At 36.4% G+C, this 24,315-nt stretch overlaps 1 protein-coding gene and 2 non-coding genes across 3 annotated transcripts; 2 read left to right on the forward strand and 1 right to left on the reverse strand.

Moving 5' to 3' along the window:
• Positions 1-833: 833 nt before the first annotated feature.
• LOC8285403 (cucumber peeling cupredoxin) lies at positions 834-2,105 on the reverse strand. Its single transcript, XM_002514387.1, has 2 exons — positions 1,928-2,105; positions 834-1,306 (listed from the first exon to the last, which is right to left on the reverse strand). The coding sequence occupies exons 1-2, from the start codon at positions 2,103-2,105 to the stop codon at positions 834-836; spliced, it is 651 nt and encodes a 216-aa protein (XP_002514433.1).
• Positions 2,106-15,087: 12,982 nt separating this feature from the next.
• On the forward strand, positions 15,088-15,193 carry LOC112534014. The gene has a single exon (XR_003078344.1). It is a non-coding gene; the product is annotated as a small nucleolar RNA R71 (small nucleolar RNA).
• Positions 15,194-23,603: 8,410 nt separating this feature from the next.
• On the forward strand, positions 23,604-23,710 carry LOC112534007. The gene has a single exon (XR_003078337.1). It is a non-coding gene; the product is annotated as a small nucleolar RNA R71 (small nucleolar RNA).
• The last annotated feature ends 605 nt before the right edge of the window (positions 23,711-24,315 follow it).

The following is a 24,315-nucleotide window of genomic DNA, read 5'->3' on the forward strand; positions in this document are numbered from 1 at the left end:
AAATTTAATGTTTAAAATAATTTTAGATTTAATTTGATTTTATTCGATTCAATTAATTTAATTTATTTCTAAATTTGGTTCAACCGGATTCATTTCAAAAATGATTCGGTAAAACTAATTTAGTTGGATTTTGAATTGAACTTTACCCATAGTTGCAAGTGCTAATATCAAGTCTATGATCATACATAATACGATCAAATGTAGAGATTAAAGATGCATGGTCCAACGAGGAAAACATTTCTTCTAAAAAGTTATGATCTAATTCTTGAAATAAATGCGGTAGTCTCAATGGTCTTTCCCACACATATTCAAGTATCAATAAGTAATATACAAAACACTTAAGGTTTAGCTTAAATAGTAATATTATTTATTTTTTAGAGTTAGAGGTTTTGAGTTTGAATTCTCTCATTTATATTAGGTGTATGTTCGTCTTTATGACTAGTATAGAGGGACGAGTAACCCTATTGTGTAATCTATGGTTCATTGATTTTCTCAAAAAATATATAAAAGTAGAAAAATTCTTTTTTAAGTTTAGTATATACACCACAAGCAATAAGAGAATGACACATACATATGAATGTTTTACACTTTAGTATTGAATAATTGATACATATTTCATCATTTAAAACTAATAAATATGTGTCAATCATCCATCGGTTTTGTATATAGATGGGAATATACATCAAGTTTAGACAAAAAATTTTCTAAAAAAATAATATACACATAATAAAATGTAATTGATAAAGGTTACATGTTTCTAATAATAAAAACATATTCTATTAAGAATGACATTACTAAATCACACCAATAAAGATAATACCTCTAAACATAATTTACAAAGCCAAACGAAATGTCAGTCCACTAGAAATTATAATTACACCTAATGATCTCATTCTATTTTCACCGGAAACTCCATTAGAATTATCATTCATAACCGGCGATGGCGCTATAGTAGTATCAAGTACCATTGGCGATCCTGACATATTAGTCCCTTGTCCATTACCTAGAGATGGTTCTGGGGCAAGAGATGGCAGTACATGTGGTGGCGGCAACGGCAACGGGGACGGGGATGGGGACGGAGTTGGTGGATAATCTATGGAATGCTTGTGGACGACAATGGTAAGTTTTTGACCTAGGTCACAGTAGTTGGAGATGTTGCATATATAGTAGAATACACCTTCCTCATTTAATACTATAATAGCTGGACCTACAGTAAGGATCTTTGAGGGATTGTGAGTAATGCAGTTCTCATAGTCTTGTTTTGGCACTTGTATCACATTGGAAAGCTCTGATTCAAAGTCGAAAACTGCAAATTATTAAAGAATGAAATGATTATCGATTGTTCCTGTGAGTTATTTTGAAAGTGGACGAGTAATTGCAAAATGTAACATTTAAAAATGGACAGAATCCGTCTATATTTAGCCCGTAGTCCTTCGCTAATTACAGCTTCTTCTTCTTCCTTTTTTTTCTTTTATATAGTGTTATAACCTCAATAAGCATTTAGTTCTTGACATAAAGATAATATATATAATTTAGAGCAATTCTTGTACAGCTATACTGAATAATTTAAATGAGTAATATATATATACACAAGGATTTTATATTTTAATATTAAATGATTAATATCTATTTAATTATTTAAAATTAAAATTATATTATTTAATTATCAAAATTTAATATATAAATAGAGATATATACCGAATATAAATAAAAAAATCTTCTCCATAAAATATTTGAGAGAACCATTTGCATTGTGCATTCCAGATTGTATACAAGTTTTAACCATTGAATTGAGTTATTTAAAGAATAAAGATTATATTAGCTTTCATATACCAAATGGAAAAGCATTGCACTATACACATATGAGGCCCGTAAAGATGCAACTCAACTCCCATATACAAGTGAAAAAGAGGGAAGACTCACATACCTAGAGAATCACCAAGGTAGAAGACAATAGAAGAGGACCAGTTTGAGTAAAAATTAGCGGATATTGGGATGGACCAGACAGCGTCTCCTACTGTATATCGCAAACCAAAAGAGGCATCAAAAGATGAAATTGCAACAATTACATACAATGCAATGCTTAGTTCTCTTTGCAAAGCCATTGCTTTATTACTAGAAATTAAGAGAATGAGAGAGGGAGAGAGATTGTGTTGTGGGTTTATAGGAAAGCTGAAGAGGCATAAAGAGTAATTAAATAATGGGCTAAATTATTGATTTTTAAAATTAATATCACTAAAATATATTAATTTCAGTTTGTAATACTAAATCTTTTCAATTTTAATTTTAGTATCACCAAAATTCCAAACATTATCATCCGTTAAAAACTTAAACGGAATGCTGACATAATAGAACTAGTGACAAATCAGTTATTTATTTAAAAGAAAAAAATTACACATCATTTACTCTTTTTTATTTCCTTCCATTTATCTCCTCGCCTTTCTCTATTTCCTCTCTTTTATTCTTCTCACTCTCTCTCTCTCTCCTCTTAGACTACGTCACCACCATTGCAAATCAGCTCCAACCACCGGGGCATTATAACATCAACAACCAAGAAATATGCTTTAATCACCAATACTCATCCTACATCTTTGCTCCAATCAATCTAATTAAATTAATTTAAATCTATGATTGCAATTGCATTTCTTGCAGTTCATCAGATTTTCTTCAAATAAACTAATTACATACTCTTTCTTTTCCTTCTATCCTTCCCTAACCCAAAATAGTCAACTAGTTAATTATATTTTATTTTTAACAATCTCTTTTGTTATCTTTATAATAGTCAAATACAAAACATATGTAGTATCACAGGTACAAAAAATTGAAAGTAGTCAAAGACATAAAGAACAAGAGTTATTGGATGAGTAAGTGGGATTGCATACCCGCGTATGGTTGTTACCAATTAACACAATTATGAAGGAATTTCTTTTTATGATCATTAACAAAAGAAGAATTACAGTATATATAATCTACAGTACATGAAGCTATACAAGGAAAGAGAGGAAAAATCCCCTATAATCAAGGATTTACTCAATCATCTTTCTAAAAGAAAGAAATAAATAAAATTCCTACTAATTTGTCCCAATCAACTACTTAATTTCTATCACTCCCCCTCAAGTTGGTGCATGGATATCACACATGCTTAACTTGCATAAAGTTTTATAAAAAATTTTGCTAGAAATAGCCTTGGTAAGTCTATCGGCGAGTTGATCTTCAGACTTTACAAAGGGTAATGAAATAGTTCCAGCTTCCAGTTTTCTTTTATGAAGTGTCTATCAATTTCTATGTGCTTTATACGATCATGTTGAACTGGGTTGCGAGCAATCTCAATAGCTGAAGTATTATCACAATATAGTTTGATTGAGTCTTGAGAATCAATGTATAGTTCTTCAAGCAATTTCTTCAGCCACAACAATTCACATACTCCAAAAACCATGCCTCTATATTCTGCCTCTGCACTTGATCTTGCAACAACTGGTTATTTCTTGCTTCTCCAAGTTACAAAATTTCCTCCAACAAAAGTGAAATAACCTGACGTCGACCTTCTATCACCAGCTGATCCTGCCCAATCTGCATCACTATAAACATCTATTTTCAAATGATCATGCTTCTTGAAAATTAACCCTTTCCCTGGAGCATGTTCTAAGTACTTCAATATGCGCTCAACAGCCTCCATATGTGATTTTTGAGGATCATGCATAAATTGACTCACCACTTACTGCATAGGCAATATCAAGTCTAGTGTGAGATAAATAAATCAATTTTCTTACAAGTTTTTGATACATTGCCTTGTCAGTTGGAGATTCACCTAGACAATAGTATAACTTATAATTTTGTTCAATAGGAGTAGTTACAGGTTTGCAACTAAGCATTCCTGTCTCAGCTAACAAATCAAGAATATATTTTCGTTGAGATAAGAAAATACCATTCTTTGATCTAGCTACTTCAATACCAACGAAGTACTTCATATTACCATGCTTTTTCATTTCAAACTCACAGGCTAAGTATTTTTGGAGATTTTTGATCTCATCCAAACCATCACCTGTTAGCACCATATCATCCACATAGATAATCAAAGCAGTCACTTTCCATGTCTATGTTTCAAAAATAAAGTATGATCTGCGTTACTTTGCTTATACCCAAACAACTTCATGGAATTCATAAATCTACCAAACCATGCCCTTGGAGATTGTTTCAATCCATATAACGCCTTTTTTAGTTTGCTCACCATTATAGTCTTTGAGTACTTTTCAATTCCAGGAGGAGGATCCATGTAAACTTCTTCAACGAGATCTCCGTGAAGGAAGGCATTCTTGACATCAAATTGAAGAAGAGGCCAATCTTGATTAGCAGCCAAGGATAACAGTACTCTTACTATATCAAGCTTGGCAACATGTGCAAAAATTTCTTGATATTCAACTCCAAGACTGTGTATAACCTTTTGCAACTAACCGTGCTTTGAACCTTTCAACCGTTCCATCAGCTTTATATTTAACTGCAAATATCCATCTACACCCCACTGTCCTTTTTCCATTGGGGAGAGGCACCATATCCCAAGTAGCATTTTTTTCAAGTGCGGCCATTTCTTCTGCCATAGCTTAGGTCCACCTCGTGTCTCCTAAGGCTTCCTGCAATTTACTAGGAATAGAGATAGATGATAGTTGCAGTAGATAAGATGCACATGACTTTGATAAACGATGATAAGACACTTGATTAGTAATAGGATATTTTGTTTTGGTTTTAATATCAGGTTCATATCTAGCAGGAGGTATACCACAGTTAGCACGAGCTGGAATGTGGTATTCAAAAGTTACCTCAGGTGAAGATTGACATGGTTGGCCTGGTGGTGCAGGAGGATCAGTATTATCTGTGAGAAAATCACCTTGTAATTCATCACATTCATCCAGCTCAGTATCTTCTACACCTCTCCCTGCTATTTCCAACTCAGAATTTTCATCACCCGTCTTTGTAATTTCTAGAATATGTGAATCCTTTCTCGGTGCAGTAATATGCTTTTCATGCAATGGGAGAAATGTCTGCACATCAAGATTGATCCTTTCATTATGTTTCTCCCCCTGAAGTGAAGAATCCGGAGAGTAAAAAACTCATTTTCATGGAAGATAACATCCATAGAGACATGAAGTCTCTTAGAGGAAGGGTCATAGCATCTGTACCCCTTTTGATAATTACGGTATCCTACAAAAATGTATTTTACAACTTGAGATTCAAGCTTATTTCTCTGATGGGGATACAAATGAACGTAAACAACACATCTAAAAATTTTGGGGGGTAAATGAATAAGAGGAGGAAGACTGCAATGATCAAATAATACATCTAGTGGTCATCAATAATCACGAGTACTTGAAGGAGTTTGATTAATTACGTAAACTGCAGAACTTAAGGCTTCTTCCCATAAGTAAGAAGGGACATGTCCTTCAATTAGAAAAGATCGAGTGACTTCCAAGAGCTGTCTATTTTTCCGTTCTGCAATGCCATTTTGTTGCAGTGAGTAAGGGCATGTTGTTTGATGAATCATGCCAATAGATGCCATAAACTCTTTTAGTTCTTGGTTCAAATATTCTCCCCCATTATTTGATCTAAAAACCTTTATTGACATACCAAATTAAGTTAAAATCATATTATGAAAAAGACAAATAATAGACCTTACTTCACTTTTCTTTTTCATTAGATAAATCCAAGTCATTTTAGTGCAGTCATCAACAAAAGAAATATACCATTTCATTCCATTAAGAGTTGAAATAAGTGTTGGCCCCCAAACATCAGTATGAACTAAAGTGAATGGCTTACTTATTTTATTTTCACTTAAAGGAAAGTGAGTACGATGACCTTTTGCTAGAGTGCAAGTTTTACAAGTAAAATCTGAGACACTAAATCCAACAAATAATAAAGGAAATAATTTTTTCAAATAAAAGAAAGATGGATGTCTGATAGACTATTTACGTAGCTACAATCTACAGCAGTGAACCTATCGATGCAGACTAGCACAAATGGTGAGTATCAAGGTCGTATTCTCGGGAAAGGGTGAACCTAGACCTACTGTAGCGTCTTATGTTATATAACCTAAAGAAATCAATGAAGTGTTGTTTTATGATTAATTATGGACAAACAAGTAATTAAATATCAAACTATCTGAAAGGATTTAGGAAAACTCTCGAAGGAAAAGCAAACCCTAGGAAACTTAAGTTATTGGATTTTTGTGAAGATAGAGATTAAATTGAGTATCAATTGCAATTACCTGTGGACGAAGTCTTAACTGAATTCAGTCTCCCTCTCGAGATAACTGAATTCCTAAACCTAATAACCTAAAGTTGGAATCTCTTCCTAATGATCGATTATTCGATTAGCATTAAGGTTTAACCCGCCTCTATTAAGCTTTGTTAATTCTTAATCCAGCTAGTCAATTACCCTTATCTCTAAGTGTTTATTAACCAGTTCTTGCTATTCAATTTTTCGATTACTAAACGAATCTCTCAATTACATAAAGCAATTGAAATTCCACAATTCACAACATCTCATGAATAAAGTGACTTCTCATTAATAATAAAAGCAAGAAGAATCAAGAATTGAAAATCAAAATCTCATAACATTAAGATCAATCCAACAACATAGGAACCCCAATTGGGTTCAACAATTTAGCTACTCATACTAATAAGCATCACAAAATAAGGAATAAAATCAGAAAAGTAAATTAAAGGCATGTACACCTTTCTCTTTCAAGTTGGATGAGAAACCCTAATTTTCCAATTCAAAATATCAAACCCTAATTTGCCTCTTGAATGCTCCCAAATCTTGTCTTGATCTTTAAATCGATGTTGAAACAAGTGTAATCCTTCCTTCAATTGATGAAATTGATCTCCCAAAGTCGACAATTGAGATATGGAAACAAATGATTTAAGTTCTTATAATGGAAATCAAGTCAGAAAATCGAACCCTCATTCACCAAATCATTTTTGCCTATATAGTCCTTTCAGCACGGCCGTGATCAAGCCTGGGCTGGTCAGCACGGGCAGAGTCCAGGCCGTGCTGAACCTGGGCATTCAGTTCTGTTGACCTCTTCCAGGCCGTGCCCTAGCCGGTGCTGAGCCACCACGGGCCATGGTGGAGGCCGTGGTGGCTACGGAAACCGTGCCAAAATGGCACTCTTGGGGGCAGCTCATTGACAATTTAGCACGGCCAGAGTCCAGGCCGTGCTCAACCTCGGAATGCTAGTCCTTGCTCAATTTAATGGATTCTGGTCTGTAATTGCGCGTATTTCCCTCGATTATTGGCAATGTCCTTCGATAATGACCTGAAACGTGAAAAGAACCAAAAGACAGGTGATTCTAGCATAAAAAGAGATAATTATGCATAAGAATGTAAACAATTGGGCATGTAAATATGTATAATATGATGCCTATCAAATCACCCCACACTTAAGCTTTTGCTTATTCTCAAGCAATCAATAACTCAATACATGCACAAGCAACAATCATCCTTCAGGATCCATGCTAAAGTTCACAACTCAATCCTAGTCAACATATAAAGAATGAAACTCAAGTAACTAACAAGTTATACACCTTTAAAAAAGAACTATAATGATATAATTTCGAAACACAACTTACATAACAAATCAACATTAAAGACTAAGAACCATTGCCTCACAAGAATCTCTCAAATCACTCACAGTGTTTACAGGTAAATAAGGAAATTCCCTCAATATAGCTGCACAAAACCTGTTTACCATAAGCTTGCCCATAAATCTCATCTTTACTACCACGAATAATTGAATACCAAAATCAAAGGGTCTTTTCAAGGGTTGTAATGAGGCTGAGGTAAAGGTACGAATATTTGGATAGAAGTGTAAAGTATACTGAAAAATTATGCACTTAATTGAACTGAATGCTTCAGGAACTGAGTGCTAAACAATAAAAGTATTCACTAAGCCGTATTTGAAGTAAAGGATGCTCACAAGAGTTAGATTCAGAAGAGCTAAAAGCTAAGAAGTAAGTAATAAATTTTTTTCCCTTTTTTTTTTGAATATATACTATGTATATATATTACAACAGCTTATGTAGGGGCTGCTGTGGTTATTGACATAAATAGTAAGAATAAATATCCAATTGTGGATTGAAAGGAGCATCAAAGAATGACTGAAAAGATTAAGTGAATTAAAAATAATGTTAGGCACTATGATTCCATAAATAAAGAACAAAATACATAATTACTCAGTATACAGGGTGAAAGGAAAGACAGATGTAAAGAATGGTGTATGCATAGTGATTAGGTGTAAATTATGAAGAAAAGATTACGGCTCAAATTGGCTGACTAATGGAAATAGAGGGTAGGCTTTTGGCCAGATGTGGTGAAATCCTAAGTTGCACAAATCATCTAATGGTATTCAAAAATTCATGTAATCGCAACAAGCATTATAGAGCAAGTTCTAGAAATGAAAGTAAGTACAACACACACTCAAACAAGAAAATTCATGAGCATAATGTGCAATGGATGCTCAATTTTTTTGGTTCCAAAACTCACGTTTGAAGTGACTAAAATTTGCAATTGGTTCCCAGACTTATCAATTGAATCATCACATAAATTAAATACGAGATTGACATAATCGAAGGTCACAGTCTAAGGTTGTAAATTCACAAGGAACTCAAGTAACACCGGTTTAACCCAGCCAAATTGACATGTTGAATACAGTGAAATTGCTTTCAAGAATAGAAGATAAAGAGGGACAATTAAGTACTACTTTGTGAATTAAGTCATTAATTACGAAAGAATAAACTAAACTTGAATGTCATGCAAACCCTAGGTCCTAGCATCCTAAGAATGGTCCATTATCATTGCTTTTAAACAATTAAGGGATACCCATCCCACACTTGAGTATAACATTGTCCACAGTGTTAGAAAAATTAAAACTGGGTATAGCATATGACTCACACATCATAGTTCTTGAAGATCATACTTAGTGTTCATTTCAAAATGGGAAAGCATAGTGTTCTACTAAAACAAATTAACATGAAAGGAAAAATAAAAGGAAATAACATAACACTAAGCATGCAAAAAGCAAGAAAATAAAATAAAGGAAAGAAAATAAAAAGAAAAAGGAAAAAGAAAAGTAGCACAAGTTTTTGTTTCACTGCTGGGAGTCTGCTGATGGTGTATCCTCACTGGTTGGATCTGCTGAAAGATGAAGAGTAGGGAAAGTCGCTGAAGGAGGGGGTGGTGGTGGCTCAGGGTTCGTGAAGCATCCTGCCAGATCGAACTCCATATCATCGATGAACCACTGATTTTGTGCTCTAGCGTTTATCATCTTTTTCATCTGCTCCACTATTAAGTTTGTCTAGGTGGCCTGCCTCTCCAACCCTCTCATAAGCTGCTGAAGCATACTGTTCAAACTGCCAAACTGTGCCTTAGTCTTCTCTTGAAACTGCCCAGACTGAGTATAGTGCTACTGCTATAGATTGCAGACTCGATCTAGTTGGCATAAACACTCTAGCTGGGTTAAGAATCCTAACATCCGGGATCCCAGCCGACGGATCTTGGGCTCCTCTAGCCGCTACCTCTCTAGCCTCCCTGACTATTGTGTTCACAAGCCTGTATTATATACTATGTGGATGTTTAGTGGTCGTGATCATCTGCATGTTGATCATCTGTCTGATCCCTAGTGGTGTCATGTCACCAATATTTGAAAGCTCTGAGAGACAATCGTCCAATACATCCAGTCTCTTGGCTAACCTAGTCACATACGGGCCAAAACAATAATGCATCTTCTTCTGGGCGTCTACTATAAATGAGCAGATTTGTCGAGCCAACAAATATACTATGTCAAGCTTCTTCTAATGTTGCATAGCCCAGAGGATGAAGACATCAGTCTGTGTTACCGCTCCAAAACTGTCTCCTCTGCCCGTAATGGTGGAAGCTAATAGGGTATGGAGATAGCAGAGATGATTCGGAAGGCTAGACGCCTTAGACCTGCTTGGGTAGTACGATTTCGGCCTAAGCTCATTCAATAAATCGTATTTGCCTATATAAATCTCTCAGCATGGCCGTGGTCAAGCCAGTGGAGTCCAAGCCATGTTGGACCTCTACATCCCGCAACTCATGACTTCTTCCTGGCCGTGCCCTCGCCGGTGCTGAGCCACCACAGGTCGTGGTGGAGGCCGTGGTGGCTTCAGAACCCGTGCCAAAATGGCATTCTTGAAGGTCAATTATTTGATGGTTCAGCACGGCTAGAGTCCAGGCCGTGCTTAACCTTGGAATGCTAGTCCTTGCTCAATTTTGATGGATTTTGGTTCGTAATTGTGCGTATTTCCCTAGATTACTGATAATATCCCTCGATAATGATCTGAAATGTGAAAAGAACCAAAACACAGGTGATTCTGGCATAAAACAAGATAACTATGCATAAAAATGTAAACAATTAGGCATATAAATATATATAAAATGATGCACATCAAATCATCCCACACTTAAGCTTTTGCTTGTCCTCAAGCAATCAATAACTCAATACATGCACAAGCAACAATCACCCCTCAAAATCCATGCTAAAGTTCACAACTCAACCTTATTCAACATATAAAGAATGAAACTCAAGTAACTAACAAGTTATACACCTTTAAGGAAAAACTATAATAATACCATCTCGAAGCACAACTTACATAACCATTCAACATTAAAGACTAAGAATCATGGCCTCACAGGAATCTCTCGTGTTTAAAGGTAAACAAGAAAATTCCCTCAACGCAGCTGCACACAACCTGTTTACTATAAGCTTGCTCATCAATCTCATCTTCGATACCTCGAATAAATGAATACCAAAATCAAAGGGTCTTTACAAGGGTTGAAATGTGGCTGAGGTAAAGGTAAGAATATTTGGATAAAAGTGTAAGGTATACTGAAAAATCCTGTACTTATTTAAAATGAATGCTTCAGGAGCTGAGTGCCAAAGCAAAAAAAATACTCACTTAGCCTTATTTGAAGTAAAGGATGCTCACAAGAATTAAATTCAAAAGAGCTAAGAACTAAGAAATAAGTCAGAAATTTTTCCTTTTTTTTTATATATACTATGTAATATGTTACAACAGCTTATATAGGGGCTGCATGATTAGTGACATAAACAATAAGAATAGTTATCCAATTTGGATTGAAGGGAGCATCAAAGAATGACTAAAAAGACTAAGTGAATTTAGAACAACATTAAACATTATGATTCCATAAATGAAGAAGCATAACATATAATTACTCAGTATACAAGGTGAAAGGAAAGGTAGATGTATAGAATGGTGTATGTGTAGTGATTCGGTGTAAATCATGAAGAAAAGGTTAAGGCTCAAACTGGCTGACTAATGGAAACAAAGGGTAGGCTTTTGGCCAGATGTGGTGAAATCCTAAGTTGCCCAAATCATCTAATGGTATTTGAAAATTCATGTAACCCCAACAAGCATTACAGAGCAAGTTCTAGAAATGAAATTAAGTACAGCGCACACTCAAACAAGAAAAGTCATGAGCATAATGTGTAATGGATGCTCAAATTTTGGTTCAAAAACTCACGTTTGAAGTGGCTAAAATTTGCAATTGGTTCCTAGACTCATCAATTGTCATAAATTGAATACAAGATTAGCATAATCAAAGTTCAAAATCAAAGGTTGTAAATTTGCAAGGAACTCAAGTAACACCGATTTAACCCGGCCAAATTGACATATTGAATACAGTGAAATTGCTTTCTAGAACAAAAGATCAAGAGGGACAATCAATCACTAGTGTGTGAATTAAGTCATTAATTACGAAAGAATAAACTAAACTTAAATGTCATGAAAAACCTAGGTCCTAACATCTTAAGAATAGTACATTATCATTGCGTTAAACAATTAAGGGATAAAGCCACATATACCTACCCCACACTTGAGTATAACACTGTCCACAGTGTTAGAAAAATTAAAACTGGGAATAGCACATAACTAGCACATCATAAAAAATGAAGATCATATTCAATGTACATATCAAGACGGCAAAGCAAAGTGTTCCACTAAAATACAACATAACATTAAAGGAAAATAAAAGAAAATAACATAAAAATGAAAATGCAAAAAGAAACAAAAATAAAGTAAAATAAAAACAAAGAAGGAAAATATAAAGGAAAAGGAAAAGAAAAATAGCACAAATTCTTGTTCCACTGCTAGTAGTTTGCCGAAGGCGCATCCTCACTAACTGGATCTGCTGGAGGGTGAGGAGTAGGGAAAGGCGCTGCAGGAGGGGGCGGTGGTGGCGGCTTAGGGTCCGTGAAGCAACCTGCTAGATCAGACTCGATATCATCGATGAATCGCTGATTTTGTGCTGCGATCTCCGCCGTCTTTTGAATCTACTCCGCCATTAGGTCTGTCTGTGTGGCCTACCTATCCAGCCCATGCATAAGCTGCTGGAGCATATCGTTTAAACCCTAAAAATGTGCCTTAGTTTCCTCTTGAAACTGCCCAAACTCCTTTCTATGCTGCACAAACTCAGTATAGTGCTGCTGCTGTAAATCGCAGACTCGATCTAGTCGATCAGCCAAAGCACTAATCTGAGCACTCAATGTCCCTGCAGAATAAGAAGAGGAGGCTCTAGATGTAGGCATAAACACTCTGGCTGGGTTAGGAATCCTAACATCTGGAATCTCAATCGTCAGGTCTTGGGCGCCTCTAACTGCTGCCTCTCTAGCCTCCTTTACTATTGCGCTGACGAGCCTGTACCCTATGCCATGTGGGTGTCGAGTAGCCGTGATCATCTGCATGTTGATCATTTGTCTAATCCCTAGTGGTGTCATATCACCAATCTGTGAAAGCTCTGACAGATAGTCATCCAATACATACAGTCTCTTGGCTAACCTAGTCACATACGGACAAAACAACAATGCATCTTCTTCTGGGCATTGACTATGAATGAACGGACTTGCCGAGCCAATAAATATCCTAAGTCAAGCTTCTTACGATGTTGCATAGCCCAGAGGATGAAGACATCGGTCTGTGTGACCGCTCCAAAACTATCTCCCCTGCCTGTAATCATGTAAGCTAATAAAGTATGAAGATAGCGGAGATGATCTACAAGGCTAGACGCCTTAGATCTACTGGGGTAGTATGATTCCAGCCTGAGTACTAATGAATCCCACACGGTGTCGTATGAGATTGGGTTGACGTAGATGCATCCCTGATACTCCTCGCTCGAGGTCTCCTGCTCAGTCCATAATCCCAAATGCATGCCAAATTATGGAACTGACATTGCGAATTCCCTTCCCCTGAGTCTGAAGTAAATTGCATAAGGCTGATGCTAGTTTGTGATCTGTTGCTGTAGAAAGCAGGTGCTGAGGAATTCAATTGTGAGCTCGCGGTAGGTTGGCTCAATGATGTCAAAGAATCGTGCATATGGCAGAGTTTCGAACAGGGCATGCACATCCTGAGCCAATCCCACTCTCTCTAGGGATACAAAGTCGATGCAACGTCCAACCATCACTTGCTTCCATCTCATGACTTGGAAGCGGCTCTTGTTATCTGCATTCTGAAATATCCATAAGGGATGACGACCAGGTGCGGTTGGATTTGCATCTGGTGCTCTTCGTACTCAGACTAGTTGTTATTATGGTAGAGGTGCTGGTGCTAGTGTTAATGAAGGTGAAGTGGAGGAAAATGTTCCTTCGCCACATGGGCGCTTGCTGGTAGCGGCGCGTTGCGGTTGCTTTCGACGTGATTGATCGCGGTCCCTCATATTGCATAATGAAATGAATTATTAGTATTCGAACAAGAAATCAAGTTAACATAAATTATACTAAAAATTAAACATCATAACAACTATAATTTGACTAACAGAAAACTTTAGACTTAAAACTAAGACTAAAGCCTCAATCCTGTAGAAAACTAATTCAGGATTACATTCCAGCCCACTTTATCGCGCACCAAATAAATAAACTTTATGCTATTAATTGTTCATAATAAAATGCCATAAATAAACTTTATTGCTGCCAAACCCCACACTTAACATTTCATTATTCAAAATCACATAAACATAGCAACTAGTCTTAACTAAATCTAATCTAAGTCAAATTTAAGTAGTGTACAAAGCAAACTACTAAGCATATCAAAATGTCCTAAATAATAAAAAATGCATAAAAGAAAAATCAAATTTAATCAAATAGAAGCAAAAGGCGAAGAGACTTACTTAAAATTGTCGTGACAAGTAAGAAAAATCAAAGACAAAGAAGAAACAACACCTTAGAGCTTAGAGAGGGAAACTAACTTACCCAAACACAAAGTGATGGTTTTCACGTGCTCCCTCGGGTTAGACTCAGTGGTGCTGGGGAGCGCTCCTTGTTGCATCTCAGACAACATCTTAGAAATCTGCCCAATCTGACTTTCCAAGTTCTGAATGGACGCCTGCTGATTTCTAAGAGCACTGTTAGTCTGCTGGAACCTCGTTTCAGTAGACGTGACAAACTTCATCATCAGCTCTTCCAAGTTAGATTTCTTCTCGGCTGGTAGTGGAAGCTTTGATGGTCCAGCTTGCTGCTGCTGCTGTGGTGGTTGCTGATGCAGTCTCTGAAAGCCTGGTGGACCCTGGGCATTATTATTGCGCGAACTAAAATTGGGGTGATTTCTCCACCCAGGATTATATGTGCTGCTATAAGGGTTGTTCTGCTGTTCGGGTGTATTCCCCATGTAATTAACCTGTTCATGGTCAGTAGAAACAATATATGCAATAGAGGATCTAGCAAACATACCTCCCACATTACAGTTTGCACCATAGTGCGGGCCACCGCAAAACTCGCAACTTATTTGGGCTGCTTGAACCGGCATCTGAAGCTGGTCTAATTTCTTGGTCAGAAGCTCCACTGTCAAGGCTGCTGTGGAGTCTAGCTGGTTGACCATTCCCTGTTTAACTGGCCGACTCCTAGAGGATCGCCACTGGTAGTTGTTCATGGCCATCTCCTCTATCAGATTTTACGCCTACTTCGGCGTCTTACTGTTCAAGGCCCCACCTGCTGCAGCATCTACCATTTGTGTAGTAGCAAGGTTCAAACCGCTGTAAAAGGTTTGAACCTGCATCCATATTAGTAGACCGTGGTGTGGCAGCATCTCAACAAGTCCTTGTACCTTTCCCAGTCATCATACATGCTCTCGTCGTCCATCTGCACAAAAGAAGAAATGTCATTTCTCAATTTAGCAGTCTTAGCTGGAGGAAAGTACTTGTAAAGAAATTTTTCAGCCAAATATTTCCAAGTAGTGATAGTATTCGGTGGAAGGGACTGCAGCCATCTCTTTGCTCTATTCCTTAAAGAAAATGGAAATAATCTCAACCGGATGGCATCATTGGTAGTTCCATTTATCTTGAATGTGTCGCATATCTCCAAAAAGTTGGCTATATGGGCATTGGGATCCTCGCTTGGCAGCCCTCCAAACTATACACTCTGCTGTACCATTTGGATCACATTTTGCTTTATTTCAAAGTTGTTAGCTGCCATTGCCGGTCTGAGTATACTCGTCTATGTCCCATCCAATGATGGTCTATCAACAGGTATCTCAACCTCAATCTCCTCCTCTACCGATTGCAAACGCTTTCTTAAAAGTCTGAGGAATCGCTCTGGATTAGACAAAGGCTCTACAAGATCAGAGCTAGAGCTCCTCGTCATAAACTATCTAAGAATGGAAGGTAGTAACCAAAGAATAGAAGTAATTAAAAGAATAAAAGAATAAAATAAAGTAAAATAAAGACAGAACAATAAAAGTGGCTAAATTAACACAAGTACAAATTCACTCCACTTCACACAAAAAGTTCCTCGGCAACAGCACCAAAAACTTGATAGGCTATTTGTGTAGCAAAAATCTAAGGTAGCAAACCTATCGATGCAGACTAGCACAAATGGTGAGTATCAAGATCGTATTCTCGGGAAAAGGTGATCCTAGAACTACTGCAGCATTTTATGTTATCTAACCTTAACAAAATTGATGAAGTTATTATGCTATGATTAAATATAAACAAGCGGTTAACTAAGTGTCAAATAATATGAAAGGATTTAGGAAAACAATCGAAGGAAAAAGCAAACCCAAGGGGACCTAAGCTAGTTGGATTTTAGTGAAGATAGAGATTATATTGATTACCAATTGCAATTACCCGTGGATGAATTTTTAACTAAATTTGGTCTCCCTCTTGAGATAACCGAATTCCTAAACCTAATAACCTAAAGTTGGAATCTCTTCCTAATGATCGATTATTCAATTAGCATTAAGCTTTAACCCACCTCTATTAAGCTTTGTTAATTCTTAATCCGGCTAGTCAATTACCCTTATCTCTAAGTGATCATTAACCAGTTCTTGCTATTCAAATTTCCAATTACTAAATGAACTTCTCAATTACATAAAGCAATCTAAATACCACAACTAACAACGTCGCATGAATAATGTGATTTCTCATTAATAATAAAAGCAAGAAGAGATAAGCATTGATAATCAAAATCTCATAAGCATTAGAATCAATCCAACAACATAGGAACCCCAATGGGTTTGACAAATTTAGTTACTCATACTAATAAGCAACACAAAGTAAAGAACAAATTCAGAAAAGTAAATTGAAGGTATGTACACCCTTCTTCTTCAAGTTGGATGAAAAACTCTAAATTCCCAATTCAGAATGATAAACCCTAATTTGCCTCTTGAATGCTCCCAAATCTCCTCTTGATCTTCAATTTGATGTTAAAACCAACGTAATCCTTCCTTTAATAGATGAAATGGTCTTCTAAGGTCGAGTATTGAACTCTGGAAAAAGATGGCTTATGCTTGTATATGTGAAATCAAGTCAGAAAATCGAACCCTTATTCAATAAATCGTATTTGCCTATATAAATCTCTGAGCATGGCCGTGGTCAAGGCCGTGCTGATCAGCACGGGCGGAGTCCAGGCCGTGCTGGACCTCTTCGTCCCGCAACTCACGACTTCTTCCTAGCCGTGCCCTCGCTGATGCTGAGCCACCACGGGCGATAGTGGAGGCCGTGGTGGCTTCGGAAACCATGCCAACATGGCACTCTTGAAGGTCAACTATTTGATGGTTCAGCATGGCCAGAGTCAAGGCCATGCTCAACCTTGGAATGCTAGTCCTTGCTCAATTTTGATGGATTCTAGTCCGTAATTGCGCGTATTTCCATCGATTACTGATAATGTCCCTCGATAATGATCTGAAACGTGAAATGAACTAAAACACAAGTGATTCTGGCATAAAACAAGATAATTATGCATGAAAATGTAAACAATTGGGCATATAAGTATGTATAAAATGATGCGCATCAATGATGCTCGATTATCATTAGTTCCCCTCTTGCCTAAGAGTATTTATGCTTGGTTACCATGCTTGTTAGAGATCGTACATTTTATATGTGAATGAGCTTTAACATGGAGCTTCTTCTAAGAACGCTCTTGAAACTAGATCGGGGTATGCGCAGTAGGTCTGCTCGGCATAAGGTTTTGAATTTCAAATGCATTGTTAGGTAAAACACATGACATACCTTTTGACACTTTGTACCAGCGTTCGAGAACATTCCTTTGCTGAGTTTGAGGAAATTATCATCAACTAAAGTGGCTTATACATTTTCACTTTCTCCTCCTCTCCACCAATTTTCCATCTCTATAATTTTCATCCTTTTCCTATACTTCACGTTATCCTGAATCCTATGCTTATGTCTCCAAGTTTCTTTTGGCATCTAATTTCTTCTTACATTAGTAAGTACTCCTTTATTTATTTTTTTTGTCTTTTCGTTATTTCAAACTATCTTTCTATTATCAAGGATTCAACACAGACCCTTTCTCAAAATCCTTGTATCGAGTTTGTTAATAAGGAGGAACCTGATGTGTGCTATCTGTGTTAGCTACAATCTAAGGCAGTGTACCTATCGATGCAGTCTAGCACTAATGGTGAGTATCAAGGTCGTATTCCTCAGGAAAGTGAAAGCCCAGACTTACTCCTTTGTTCTTTGTTATATTAACCTAAAATGAATGATGAATAATTTCTAAACTAACTAATAGCTACAATCTAAGTTCTAAGGGAGATGCAAGAGTAATTGATAACTAAAATAACCAAGACAAGAAAGCAAACCCAAAGGGAATCTAAACTAGTTGACAATCAAACAAAAGATAAAGGATTGGTGAGTCTAATTATGCTACCCGTGGATGAATTCTTAACTGAATTCGGTTTCTCTCTCGAGATAACCGAATTCCTAAATCTAATAACCTAAAGTTGGAATCTCTTCCTGACGATTGATTCTTAAATTAGCATTAAGCTTTAATCCGCCTCTATTAAGCTTTGTTAATTCTTAATCCGGCTAGTTAATTATCCTTATCTCTAAGCAATTATTAACCAGTTCTTGCTATTCAAAATTCCAATTGCCAAATGGACTTCTCAATCACACAAAGCAATCTAAACACCACAATTCATAACGTCTCATGAACAATGCATTATCTTATTAATACTAAAAGCAAGAAGAATACAAAACTAACCCAAACAATCAAACAATATAAAACTAAGCCAACATAGTAAAGAAATCCCAATGGATTTAATCAATCTAGATAATCATGTTCATTATCAAAATCCACAAGAATTCAATTACAACAATGAGTAAAGGTAGAGAAACCCGATTACACCCTTGGATGAGAGTAAACAGCCCCAATTCCTCTTGCTCAAATTGAATCGATTCTTGTTCCTCTTGCTCGATTTGAAAACCAATCAACGAACCTCGCCCAATCTTCAATCCTTGAAGGGAATCCGATTGAAACCTTGATCCAAGTCTCCTTTTCCCTTGGTTCCAGCTCATAAAACCCTTAGAGAGAGAAATATTAGGGTTTGGGACGTTCTCCCCCGCTCTCCTTCTTTCTTTCCTCTCTTCTTTCTTTTAATTAATTCCCCCTGTCGTCACCAACACAGCCGTGTTGAGGCCCGTGTTCCCAACACGGGCTGGTGTTCATGCCCGTGTTACTCTCTATGGTCGTGCTCCCTAAAAACTTCTTTTTCTTTGATGTTTGATGCACCCCCACGACCGTGTTGGGAACACGGCCAGTGTTGAAACCAACACGGCCATGTTCCGCTTCCTCATGCGCATACTTAGCTTGTTTCGGGAGCTTTGACGTCTAATTATGCTCCAATTTTTCCCTTTATCATTCTTTGACTTCTTTTGGACCTAATGCACACAAACAGACGCATAGGGTGACTGTTGGGACCAATTCACATCCAAATGTCCATAAAATCAATCTTAAAAACCCTATTTAGATGTGTAAATTTTACGCACATCAAATAACCCCACACTTAGCTCATTGCTTGTCCTCAAGCAATCAAAACTAAAATAAGGAAAATAAACCACTAAGGAACAACACTTAAACTGACAGACAAGCTAGAGAACTCCTGCACATATCCTTAACAAGCGTAAGTCGAACAAAAAGAACTGAAGCAGTCAATTCAAGTATCACAACCAAGATGCCAATAATTTGCAAAATACTGTCTCAACAAAATTACCCAAGTCCTCACCAGATTCACTCTAAATCACTCAAAGTGTTTAAAGGGTAGAGTTTAATCACTTAATGCATCAACTACTGCCTTACTTACTATATGCTTGCTCTTAAATCCTACTCCTACCACTTATGGAGAGTCAACAACCATGTCAAGAGGTCTTTATAAGGGTTGTAATGGGGATTAGGTAGGGGTAGGTAAATTTGGTAAGAGTTGAACCTATGGTGTTCTGCAATGAAATACAAGACCTGCACACAAGTCACAATGATCATAAGGGGTAAACAGTGGACAATAGTCTAAGGTGGGAAACAGGAATCAAGTCAAAATGTTTAGCTCACTTACTTTCTTTCTTTTCATCACCTTTCCCTCTTATTCTTCTTTTTATATATTTTTCTTCTTTATTTTTTTTTCTTTTTTCTTTTTTTTTTTCATAAGGGAAGAACATTCACATAATAGAGTGAATTTCTTTTTGGATTGAAGTAAGTTGCTACAAGATTCCAAAGCTATTCCTAAGATAAAAATTCCCAATAAAAACAACTCATGTGCAAAATCATAACCCAAAGCAGAATAAAACTAAGTAGTAATGGAATATGATAAAAAAAATGGTGAAAGAAGGGGTTATCTACAGAATCAATAAACGAATGAAGGCTATTCGGCTAAAATGAAAAACCTAAGTGCCTCTATCATACCAAAGTGTGAAACTCTCCTTGTGGCCCTCATAAGCATTACCGTAAGTTCTAAAAGTAAAGACAGTAATTGGCACTCTCAACAAGAAATAAATACAAGCATATAAAGTGTATGCTTACAATTTAGGCTCAATTTCTCACAAGTGTGCTTTTGAGTAGGTTCCAAACAAAAATCATCAAAACAGAATTAAATAAACCAAAGCAACTTAGTACAAAACTCAAACTAATTATCTTACATTCTTCCACAAGACTCAACACTATCAGTTTTACCCGATCACATGGACATAAAAAGGATTTCCAAAGGGAACCTAAACTAGTTGGCAATCAAACAAAAGATAAAGGATTGGTGAGTCTAATTATGCTACTTGTGGATGAATTCTTAACCGAATTCAGTTTCTCTCTCGAGATAACTGAATTCCTAAATCTAATAACCTAAAGTTGGAATCTCTTCCTAACGATTGATTCTTAAATTAGCATTAAGCTTTAATCCGCCTCTATTAAGCTTTGTTAATTCTTAATTCGGCTAGTTAATTATCCTTATCTCTAAACGATCATTAACCAGTTCTTGCTATTCAAAATTCCAATTGCCAAATGGACTTCTCAATCACACAAAGCAATCTAAACACACAATTCACAACGTCTCATGAATAATGCATTATCTTATTAATACTAAAAGCAAGAAGAATACAAAACTAACCCAAACAATCCAACAATATAACACTAAGCCAACATAGTAAAGAAATCCTAATGGATTTAATTAATCTAGCTAATCATGTTCATTATCAAAATACACAAGAATACAATTATAACAAAGAGTAAAGGTAGAGAAAACCCGATTACACCCTTGGATGAGCGTAAACAGCCCCAATTCCTCTTGCTCGAATTGAATCGATTCTTGTTCCTCTTGCTCGATTTGAAAACCAATCAACGAACCTCGCCCAATCTTTGATCTTTGAAGGGAATCTGATTGAAACCTTGATCCAATTCTCCTTTTCCCTTGGTTTCAGCTCAGAAAACCCTTAGAGAGAGAAATATTAGGGTTTAGGACGTTCTCCCCCGCTCTCCTCTCTTTATTTCCTCTCTTCTTTCTTTTAATGAATTCCCCCTGTCGCCGCCAACACGACCGTGTTTATGCCCGTGTTCCCAGCACGGTTTGGTATTGCTGGCCGTGTTACTCTCTATGGCCGTGCTCCCTAAGAATTACTTTTTCTTTGATGTTTGATGCACCCAACATGGCCTTGTTGGTGCCCTGTTGGGAACACGGCTAGTGTTGAAACCAACACGGCCATGTTCAGCTTCCTCATGCTCGTACATAGCTTGTTTCGGCAGCTTTGACGTCCAATTATGCTCAAATTCTTCCCTTTATCATTCTTTGACCTCTTTTGGACCTAATGCACACAAACAGACGCATAGGGTGAGTGTTGGGACCAATTCACATCCAAATGTCCATAAAATCAATCTTAAAAATCCCATTTTGATGTGTGTATTTTACATACATCAGAACCCACTTCTCAACATAAGGAGGTGGATAATCCTAGTTCCTACTCGGAGGGGGACGAAAATGACCACCACCTCTATCCTTCAAAAGTTAACCTGATTTGCTTATGGTATGTTCAAAATAGATATAGAATCCCTACCGATATAGCTTTAAAGAATGCCCAACTGACTTTCTAGGTAATAACACACCAGAATCTGGTCATATCGTGCTTTACAAAGAATACCTTAAGGCTGGGCTTCGCTTACCTCTGGATCCATTCATTAAGTTGGTTATCTAATATATGAACATGTTCATTGTCCAATAACATCCCAATTCTAATTGTGCACTCGTAGCATCTAGATAGTTATGTAAAAATTATAAGATCATACATTTTCCATACTTCTTCTTTAGTTTCTTTTTTATTGCTCGAGCATCTGAGTATTCCTTTATCTATCTTCAAGGTTGGGCTAGGAATAATATTTTGGGTGAGCTCGTGTCCTCTACACATAACTGGCATGGCTGATTTTTCTTAGTTGTCCATTCCACCAAGTTCACTAATCTTCTAAGGAGACAACACGTTCCTCCCTTAAGAAGCCAACTAATCTTACCTTGAAAGATGATATAATGAATAGAAAAACTTCATTGAGTGTTCGGAAGAAAGAAGTCCCTTTTCTTATTTCTTCTTTGATTTCCCAATTCCTGGACAAGCTAAACACTATCGAACAAGAGGCTGAGTTAGGTGTCAACTCTTTAGATATACCTAATCGACATTTCTTATTTGGCATGCTTTCTTTTTCTAATGTCTGTAATCAATCTTATCCATGCTTTCTTTTATGCAGTGATTGAGTTAAAGAAACTTAAGAGAACCAAAGCCAACAAGGGTAAGAAGACTGTCGAGTCATCTTTTGCTCCGTCTTTAACTAATGTTGATAATGGTTGATAAGTGCTAAAAGCACTTACTATTGAGCCTTATTTTGTATTGATTTTAATTTCAATTAAGTTTGATTTGTTTGTTCAAGCTTGGATTTCAATAATCAATCCTTTGATTAAGTAGTAACTCATTAAGTTTTCTCTGCTCAACATTTGTATAAAGATTTTCATATTAGTTTTTCTCATCACTTGCACCTTAATGGATCTTATCCATTTAGATGGCTCCACCATAGTCTTCACTTGGTTAAATAATATGGTATTTATAATAGAATCTTATGGCTTGATGCCAACTCTAAGAATTAATGTCAAACATTAGTTCTTAATGTAGTAGTCTCATCAATAATGAGATATAATTACATATTTAATAAGAGATCTCCATTTCTTATAAATATGTTATATCCTACTACACATAAAAAATTGTGTATATGATAAGCTTAAGGTTGTGCATCTCATGCTAAGCACCTTCAAGCTTTGTTGCATTTTAATTTTAGTTTGTTTATCTTGATCTCTATCATGATCTATCAAACTCCCACTACTTCTTTCAGAGAACTTCTATTCTTGAAAGACAACATATCCCAAACAAACATTTTTGTTTCAAGAGTATGATAGTGTTGATATCCTAAAACCCTTTTGGATATTTTACAAACTTACATTTATTAGATCAAGTCTTTTAGCTTTGTATAATTCTGCATGTTTCTCTTAAACATCACAAACTAGTCTATATTTTATAAAGCATCCATCTTCTTATTCATGGCCTCTAACTTTGCATTTACAGCCACCATAGGATCTATTGCATGGATCCCAACACCTTTCACTCTAACATGTTCTCTTGGATTTTACCATTGATAGTTCGTGACTGCCATATCCTCAATAGAATCCATAGCCTATTCTGGAGGCTTATTATTCAATGATCCACCTGCTACTATATTAATAGATTATTTACTAGCATAATTCAATCCATTAAAGAATGCTTGAATTTGCAGCCATAGGGCTAAACCGTGATGTGGACAGCTCTTCAACAAATCCTTGAACCATTCCCAGTAATCATATAAAGTTTCATTCTCCTACTGAAGAAATCCTGCTATGTCATTCCTCAACTTGGCCGTCTTAAGAAGGTGGAAAGTATCTAAAAATTTCTCGGCCAATTGATTCCAACTTGTAAACGTTCCAAATGAAAATGACTTCAACCAGTTCTCGGCTTATCCCCTAATGAGAATGAAAATAGTCTTAACCTACTATCTTCATTTAATACCCTATTAATCCTAAAGGTATCACAAATCTCAAGAAAATCATCCAAATGAGTATTTGGACCCTCATTTGGAAAACCATCAAACATGCAATTATTTTGCACCATCTGAATAATATTGGGCTTAATCTCAAAATTGTTTGCCGCTACATTCGATCTAACAATACTAAAGGTGCCCCTATTTAGAGTTGTACGTGCATACTTTTGCATGGTTCTCTCCCTAGGTGGAGCTGCCATCCTTAATTGATCTTATCTCATATTTGGATCCTCAACAACCTCTTGATCTTGATCTTGTAAATCTGCCACTATTTTGGCTAAAATTCATTCTCTTTTCTTCTTTTTGTTGATTCCTTAAAGTCCTTTCTAACTTAGGGTTGTAAGCGAGTAGATTTGTAGAACTAGTACGGGTCATGCATAGATTAAAATACCTATATAAAACAAAAACCATAAGAACAAAAG

Source organism: Ricinus communis, chromosome 6 (assembly GCF_019578655.1).
Source record: "Ricinus communis isolate WT05 ecotype wild-type chromosome 6, ASM1957865v1, whole genome shotgun sequence".
Lineage (NCBI taxonomy): Eukaryota > Viridiplantae > Streptophyta > Magnoliopsida > Malpighiales > Euphorbiaceae > Ricinus > Ricinus communis.

What these genes read in the sequence shown, in the direction of transcription:
- LOC8285403 (XM_002514387.1), bottom strand. Translation starts at nt 2,105, where the DNA reads ATGGCTTTGCAAAGAGAACTAAGCATTGCATTGTATGTAATTGTTGCA. An exon ending in CTACCTTGGTGATTCTCTAG is followed by an intron (nt 1,307 to 1,927) that starts GTATGTGAGTCT and finishes AATAATTTGCAG; the next exon opens with TTTTCGACTTTGAATCAGAG.